This window comes from Cebus imitator, unplaced genomic scaffold (genome assembly GCF_001604975.1).
Source record: "Cebus imitator isolate Cc_AM_T3 unplaced genomic scaffold, Cebus_imitator-1.0 Scaffold70, whole genome shotgun sequence".
NCBI classification, from domain to species: domain Eukaryota; kingdom Metazoa; phylum Chordata; class Mammalia; order Primates; family Cebidae; genus Cebus; species Cebus imitator.
The window spans coordinates 2418040-2426988 of NW_016107385.1; the positions used below are offsets into that span (position 1 = coordinate 2418040).

The 8949-nt window shown below is 39.1% G+C and overlaps 1 protein-coding gene across 4 annotated transcripts in view; it reads left to right on the top strand.

Annotated features, from left to right (window-relative positions):
- The window catches only part of EIF2AK4 (eukaryotic translation initiation factor 2 alpha kinase 4), a 114281-nt gene that overhangs the window by 33893 nt on the left and 71439 nt on the right, over positions 1 to 8949 (top strand). For all 4 annotated transcript variants that reach the window (XM_017530920.2, XM_037739409.1, XM_017530922.2 and 1 more), the window contains 2 exons: positions 3979 to 4136; positions 5469 to 6004. In XM_017530920.2, coding sequence (XP_017386409.1) covers positions 3979 to 4136; positions 5469 to 6004 — 694 coding nt within the window. The remainder of the gene's footprint in view (positions 1 to 3978; positions 4137 to 5468; positions 6005 to 8949) is intronic.

The window sequence follows — 8949 nt, forward strand, 5'->3', positions numbered from 1 at the left end:
AAAAAAAAAAAAAAAAGAAAAGAAAATATTGTTAACATAAAGATAATTTTAAATTTGTCATTATAATTGTCCAAGCTTTTTGAAACAAAAAATGATTATTATCGATCAGTAGAATTTTACGTCATATACATCTAATGCTGATAAAATATGTGTAACAAAATGAATTCTAATGCCTATGATCTTTTTGTTTTTGAGACAGGGTCTTGCCCTGTCACCTAAGCTGGAGTGGCATGATCATAGCTCACTGTAATCTCAAACTCCTGGACTCACGCGGTGCTCCCACTGCCTCAGCCTTCCAAGCAGCTAGGACTGCAGTAATGCCTGTAATCTTTATTGACCAGATTTTCTTTTATTTTCTTTTTTCTTCTTTTTTTAAATAGAGATAGGGTTTCTCCATGTTGGCCAGGCTGATCTTGAACTCTTGCCCTCAGGTGATCCGCCCACCTCGGCCTCTCAAAGTGCAATTACAGGCATGAGCCACTGTGCCTGGCCCCAGATCTTATTTTCTTAAGTGGATATCGATCCACTTGGCATTTTCCTACTTGGCATGTTATACCTGACCAGGAAGAGCACTTTCTTTTCTTTTCTTTTTTTTTGTGTGTGTGATGGAGGTTGGCTCTTGTTGCCCAGGCCAGAGTGCAGTGGCACAATCTCAACTCACTGCCACCTCCACCTCAGGTTCAAGACATTTTCCTGTCTCAGCCTCCTGAGTAGCTGGGATTATAGGCACCTGCCACTATGCCCAGCTAATTTTTGGTATTTTTAGTAGAGATGGGGTTTTACCATGTTGGCCAGGCTGGTCTTGAACTCCTATCCTCAGGTGATCTGCCCACCCTGGCATCCCAAAGTGCTGGGATTACAGGCATGAGCCACAATGCCCGGCCGACCACCTTATTTTCTATATGTCTTATTTAGAAGCTTTGTCCACTCATGGCTATTTGGAATTAAGCTGGCTCAGCAATTCAGAATTTGAATTTTTCATACTAAAGTCAAGTTTTTGATATCTCTTCCTTTGCCCTAATAGAGATAAAACCAGTATTGTTGGTATAGGAATTATTTGTACATAATGAATTTGGCAATTAGCTTTTCAGTTTCAATCCCATGAATATTTTTACCACAGGTAACAGGTAGCCAAATTATATGAATTGAGTTTGCTTTCTTTTCGCATTTTTTTCCTCTTCCTCTATAAGGAGATACACAGAAGCAAAAGAGTTGCCAGGGAGCAGGCAGGAGGTGGAGGAAGAAGAAACCAAACTTCTTAATAATCTGTGAGCAAGATACTTAACCTTGGCAGACAAGCAGCAGCCTGGACAGTACAGGACCCTGCACATATACAGAGCTACCATATTTAGACAAAGCAACCATTGGGCAGGTTCAAGACTTTGGTCATGGTTGTTGGCTTTGGACCTGAAACTGTCATTGACCCAGAGGCATTTCAGATTCACAAAGTGACAATGTAAAACTCACTACTTCCAATTACCTGGGGAAATCAAGAAGGCAAATTAATCCAATTTCTTATTACCTTAACTTGGTCTCTTATTCTCACTGGTACTCATTAGACAGATTCACCATAGTTAATACCCTTACTGGGAGACATACTTTCAATTGGAGAATTTTTAATAAAATCACCAAATAAACTATTCATTTTGTTTTCTCACAATGGGTCTGATTTTTTCAAATATGCCCTGATTGGCCGGTCATAGTGGCTCACACCTGTCATCCAAGCACTTTGGAGGCCAAGGCAGGTGGATCACCTGAGGTCGGGAGTTCAAGACCAGCCTGACCAACATGGTGAAACCCCATCTATAAAAAAAAATAATAATAAATAAAATAAAATATGCCCTAATTGTCTATGAAATGTTCTTTATAAAAGATTAACTACTAATATTTTGTTTTTAATGAAGTATTTGTATAAAAAGCAATTAATATTTGTTTGTCATTTTAAAGTTGTTGGAACTAGAGAGAAGATAGAACTTATGGATAGAGCACTGTAGAGACTGTCTGCATAAATGACCATGGTGGGCATATCATAGAGTTTCAGTCAGAGTTCTTTTGTTCATATATTTTTCCTCACCCTCATCGCAGTATATTCTTTTGTCCCTTTTTTTATCCCCATCATGAAAAACTGACAAGAAGAGGCTGGCAGCACTAAAATTATGATTTAAAAAGCCCCAGTGACTATGAAATGCTTGCCTAGCCCCAATCAGGGAAACAAGTATTGCAAGACACTGTACTGCAAAACACAAATTTAATTAGACTTTGTGTAAATAACAGCATACTCTGTCCCATAAACATTTAATGCCATGTGCCTCTAGTAGACTGCTTAGATCCCACATTTCGCAGGTGGCTTCCTTTGGTTGACAAACTTAAGAAGGCAGGAGGATTTTTCCCCTTAGGCTAAGACTGTCAGGAATTATTTATTACTAGCATAATAGATCATTTTAATTAAAATCTCTAAATTTAATCAGTGTTCCCATGAAATAAAAACAGCTTCTCAGATAAAAAGTCAAAGTGAGCTAGTTCAGCCAGATTTCTCCAAAGTATTTTTGCTGATACACCTTTATTATATATACACAGGTTACTTCACTTCTGATCATTCAGGTGGAAAAGACAATTATCAATATCTCTTTAAAAATTTGTTTTCATTATGAAGATAGTGTAGCATCATGGGAAACTATTATTTATATGTTAAGAGAAAAAGGCAGTATACTATATATCAGGGGTTATCAGGTGGGGGCAATTTTGTAGCCTGGGGGACATTTGGTGATGTTTGTACACGGTTTTAATGGCTAACAATGGGATCATGGTGCTATTGGCATCTAGTGAGTAGAGACCAGGGATGCTGCTGAAATCCTACAGTGCACAAAACAGCTGCCTACCACAGAGATTACCTGGTCCAAAATGTCAATAGTGTGAAGGTGCTATGATTTGGTAAATTATGGGGTAAAGGGAATAGAGGAAACTAAAAGAAAAATAAAACAAAATGGTGATTTTTTTCTCCTTTTCCAATTTTTTTAGAATTTTCTATTTTTGTTTTAATCAAAATAGAGATTTTTGTAAGAAAACTTTTGGTGTTACAGAAATTTAGCTCTCCCATGTGTAAGTGAGAACCATATGACTGTTATTAATTAAATGTGTCTCATTTTCTAGCTTCAAATCTAGACTGTCATCTCTTGTTCTTTCCCTCCAAAGCACTGACCAATTTGTATTTACTGAGCATATTCAAATATTCCATTTGGAAAGTTATTGATGTATTCAGATTTTCAAATTACTGTTTTACTGTGCACAGTAATCTACATCGATCTTGATGGCTTGTTCTCTATTTCCATATTTTTTCTATCATTTTAGTTGGGTTGGTATTTAGCTGTATGAGGGTTCACCAGTATATACAGTCAGCAAAGGTAAACTTGTTGTGAAAATAACATTGCTGTTGTTGAGATGGAGTCTTGCTCTTATCACCCAGGCTGGAGTTAAATGGCGAGATCTAGGCCCACTGCAACCTCCGCCTCCCGAGTTTAAGTGATTCTCCTGCCTCAGCCTCCCAAGTAGCTGGGACCACAGATGCCCGCCACTATGCCTGGCTAATTTTTTTGTATTTCTAGTAGAGACGGGGTTTTACTGTGTTGTCCAGGCTAGTCTTGAACTCTTGACCTCAGGTGATCTGCCTGCCTCGGCCTCCCAAAGTGTAGGGATTGCAGGAGTGAGCCACCATGCCTGGCCAAACATTGGCCTCTTTATTTGGTCTGATACTAAGATCTGATTGTTGATTCTTGCCCCTTATAAAAAAATTATTTTAGGACTCTGGGTATATTGCCATATATCAGAAATAGTTTACAAAAGAGCATTATTACATAAAGTCATATTTTCCATGCATGGTATCCATTGTTGAACTGAAGAATATGTATTACCCCATCCCTTTTTGCCTGCCACTGAAAACATACCAGTGGAATTTAATTACACTTTCTGTTTAATGTGCAGGCAGTGATGAACAACTTGGAAAATTAGTCTACAATGCTTTGGAAACAGCCACTGGCTGCTTTGTCTTGTTGTATGAGTGGGTCCTTCAGTGGCAGAAAAAAATGGGTCCATTCCTTACCAGTCAAGAAAAAGAGAAGATTGATAAGTGCAAAAAGCAGGTAAGCATACAAGGTGGCTGACTGATCAAAAGGCCTAATCTCAAGCTTTAGGAGATGGCAGAACAAAATAGCTCTGCATTTGTTCCCTTGCAAAGACGGTCCAGAGCAGTATGAGAACTGCGTGACCAGAGACGACAGTGAAGGACTACCTTTTTGTCCCTTGCTTCTGCTTTCAGAACTTTCACAACATGGTCAAAGTTCTTCCTGCTGCCTTCTTAACCTCCTTTCTCAGCCCTTAGTGTGGCATTCAGAGTATCATCTTTACAACTGGGCCTAAATAATTGTGTTTTTTTGCAATTCTTCTTTCTTTCCCTACTCTTGAAATATTGCTTCAGGGCTGGGTGCGGTGACTAATACCTGTAATCCCAGCACTTTGGGAGGTCAAGGTGAGAGGACTACTTGAGCCCAGGAGTTTGAGACCACCATGGGCAACATGGTGAAACCCTGTCTCTACGAAACATGAAAAAATTACTGGGCATGGTGGCACATACTTGTGGTCCCAGTTACTTGGGAGGTGGTAGAATTGCTTGAGCCCAGGAGGCTGAGACTCTAGTGAGCTGTGTTCACGCCACTGCACTGCAACCTGGGTGACAGAGTGAGACCCTGTCTCCAAAAAAAAAAAAAAGAAAGAAAAAAAAATACTGCTTGAAAACAATTTTGGGGGACTGGAAGATTTTTAAGTTAATTTATAAATTATAATATATAACCAAGCATAAGGAGAATGTTCAGTATTGCATATTGCAATGTTATATAACAACAAGGTTTACAAAAATTGTAGATAAAGCATCTTGTTCAGAAATGTATGTGTATTTATGTATAGAAAGAAAACAAAGTAAATGTGCCAAAATCTTGAGTTATCTTTGAGTGGTGACCACATAGATAACATGTGGGTATTTTCCATCATCCTAATTTTTAAAATGTTGACAGTGATCTTTATTAAATCAAAAAAGGTTATTTTTAAATTAAAGTTTGTTTTTTTCTGGTAGCCATACCTCAAAAGAAATTTATTTTTAAACCCGCTCACTAATTTTGTAGTATTTGCACACTAGGTTTTGGGATTAGAGAAGCTGAGGATTAACTAAATTTTTTCCATCTTTATGAACTATTAGGTTGGCCATATGGTTTGGGGAGGATTCATTTCAGGGCATATTTGTTCTCCTCTCATTCGAAAGTATATTTTTTATCAAATACTTCACTTTCAGTTTAGTTTTTTGTTTGTTTGTTTGTTTCTTAATTCCCATCATCTTGTGTCATCATATACTTCACTTTTGAAATGAAACCCAAGTTAATGCTGATTGGCCCAATATTAACCTTTTTAATTTTCCTTATCAGATTCAAGGAACAGAAACAGAATTCAACTCACTGGTGAAATTGAGCCATCCAAATGTAGTACGCTACCTTGCAATGAATCTCAAAGAGCAAGATGACTCCATAGTGGTGGACATTTTAGTGGAGCACATTAGTGGGGTCTCTCTTGCTGCACACCTGAGCCACTCAGGCCCCATCCCTGTGCATCAGCTTCGCAGGTACACAGCTCAGCTCCTTTCAGGCCTTGATTATCTGCACAGCAATTCTGTGGTGCATAAGGTCCTGAGTGCATCTAATGTCTTGGTGGATGCAGAGGGCACCGTCAAGATTACGGACTACAGCATTTCCAAGCGGCTTGCAGACATTTGCAAGGAGGATGTGTTTGAGCAAACCCGAGTTCGTTTTAGTGACAATGCTCTGCCTTATAAAACGGGGAAGAAAGGAGATGTTTGGCGTCTTGGCCTTCTGCTGCTGTCCCTCAGCCAAGGACAGGAATGTGGAGAGTACCCTGTGACCATCCCTAGTGACTTGCCAGCTGACTTTCAAGATTTTCTAAAGAAGTGAGTATCACTGAGATTCTCTCTAACAGCACTTTACTCCTGTGCTTTTGATTGTGCTAGTGTGCCAGACAGATCTAAGTGATGTGGAAGCTGAAAAGTGAGGAACAGGACTTCATTCTTTGCTCTCTCAATCCCATTCTAGTCTCATATGTTTTCTCACATAGGTTTGTGATTCTTTTAACTACCGCATTCTCTGAAATTCACTTGGAATTCACACTTGATTTTCAAACTCCTTTTGGAGGACTAATGCTATGTTCTTGGAAGTCAGTAAAGATTGTTACGGTGAGAAATGCCCTAGGTATCCTAAATACTGACCTTTGCTCTGGTTCCTAAGGGGTTAAAATGAGGCTCCTTATTTCAAAAACAACTTTGGGAGTGAGATTCTGCCCCTTGTGCTTCTTAACCATTCTTTTTTTTTTTTTTTTTAAGATGGAGTCTCACTCTATTACCAGGCTGGAGTGCAGTGGTGCAATCTCGGCTCACTGCAACCTCTGCCTCCTGGCTTCAAGCGATTCTCCTGCCTCAGCCTCCCAAATAGCTGGGATTACAGGCATGTGCCACCACGCCCAGCTAATTTTTGTATTTTTAGTAGATACGGGGTTTCAGTATGTTGGCCAGGATGGTCCCCATCTCTGGACCTCATGACTGCCCGCCTCAGCCTCCCAAAGTGCTGAGATTACAGGTTTGAGCCACCATGCCCAGCCCCTTAACCATTCTTCATTCCCTGTTTCATTCATCTAAGTTGTACAATGCACACGACTTCCTTACTCTAGGCAGAGGATTTTCACCACCTGCAAATCACAGGTGCATGTTTAATTACAAAGGCAAATTTTAACCAGTTTGGGAGAACCTTTCTTGAGATGTTTCTTCAGGCCTAAGATGTTTGTCCAGGTCCTTCACTTAAATGTTTTCTAGTTTAGTGCTGCCTCTGTTTTCAGTCTAAACCAAAGCTAAGTTCTCTGTTTCTGTTAAATAGGAGATAAAATCTCTTCAGTCTGGATTTTTCCAGATGTTCCTCTGATCCATCTGTCCTGTAGAAGTTGACTTAGACTGGTTTCTTCCCTTTCTGACTCCTTGTTTCTTACCTTCTTTTTTCCTAATCACTTGCTTTTATTCACTTCTTCCACTTGCAACATTTCTTTTACCCTTCACATTTCTTTCGCTATTCCATCTATCCCAGTAGCTAGTTGGCCTGGTTTATATTGTGACGCACTGTCCCTCATGGTCTTACCATTGCAGATGTGAAAGTAGCTGCACTTGTGTTTGAATGAGATTGTTTTCGTGTAAAGTGAAAATGATATATATACAGCTGTGGAAAGAGGCCAACTTTAATTCTTTATGTTGGTTTCTCTCCTGAAAGTATATGAAAATATTAAGATTTCTAAAGAAATATTTTATGCTATCTTTTTAATGCAATAGACGTTTTAAAGTATTTATTAAATGCACTCATTTTAGGTTGGCTAAAATGACAAATATCATGTTAGAATCACAGATGAAAAGCCTCATTTCCATCTTCAAAATATCACCTTTAGTGTTCTGCCTTCTTCATTGATCAAGAGTAATTTAGTCAAGATTAGCAGTAGCATTGTGTGTTGTTAAAAAACAGCACTAGCAGGTGTTAAGTAGAAGTACCTTTCCTTTCCCATTTAGTAGCAAAATGAATGGGCTCAGTAGCTAAAATTTTTCTAGTTTTCTTCTTAAAGAAAATAACTCTATTCTTTGTCAGGTTCAAATTTGAAATCAGCACTATTTCTTATTCATTTAACAAGATTGTTCTTTTTTTTTTTTTAATTTTTTTTTAAATAGAGACAGGGTTTCACCGTGTTAGCCAGGATGGTCTCGATATCCTGACCTCGTGATTCACCCGCCTCAGCCCCCCAAAGTGTTGGGATTACAGGCGTGAGCCACCGCGCCTGGCAAGATTGTTCTTTAGAATATTTTGTGTACTCCCCTCCCTGGAGTGGTTTGATAGACTGTGCTTGGTTAAGGAGCTGCTGAGAACTGTTTTAGGAACTTTTTTGTCCAGCCTTAGTTAACAAAAGAAAAAAACCATTCATGAAGAACGAAAACAGCAACCTTCCATTTGTAGTTATATTTTTACATATTGGTGAACACCCTTTGGAGAAAAATTTTGTTTCAAATCAGCCTCTTTGATGGTTAAGACTCTAGAGCCAAACATCTGGGTTCAGGTCCCTCCTCTACACACTACTGGCTGAGTGACTTAATTCCCTACTCTGAGTTTCCTCCTCCGTGAAGGTGGGATAATAGCACCGCCTACCTCATGAGGTGGTTTTGAGGATTAAATTAGTTAACACCCATAAGTGCCTGGCACTTGGCCCAGGCTTAGTCAGTGCTGGTTTTCATCACTATCCTCGAGAGTGAGAAGAAATGTGATGTTTCCAGGCATTTTATCCATTTTGGTTCAAAGCTGAACCTTTTCTATATATGGCTACCCTGTTGCCAAAATTATTAGTGTGGAGAAGTTCATTTCAGAGAGATCTTGGTGGCTACAAATCTCTTAAAAATACTGTACATTCTAGGTAGGCTTTTTAACATTTTTCTGATGCAAATTTACTTTCAAATCAATAGCATTTGTGTCACAATTGAGTTAGAGTTGATGATGTACTTCAGAAACCCAATAGGGCATGTATAGGGATGCTTATTGCAGCATTTTGTATGTGTGTATACAAGTGAAAAATTGGAAATAATCTCAACAGTAGGAGAATGTGTAAATAAATTCTGGTAGGTCCATGCCTACACAGAAGTTTTAAAAAAAGATATTTAAGCACTGGCTTAGAAAGAGCTCCAAGACACATGGTGGAATGAAAAAAGCAAATTGAGGCTGGGCGCGGTGGCTCACGCCTATAATCCCAGCACTTTGGGAGGCCGAGGCGGGTGGATCACGAGGTCAAGAGATCGAGACCATCCTGGTCAACATGGTGAAA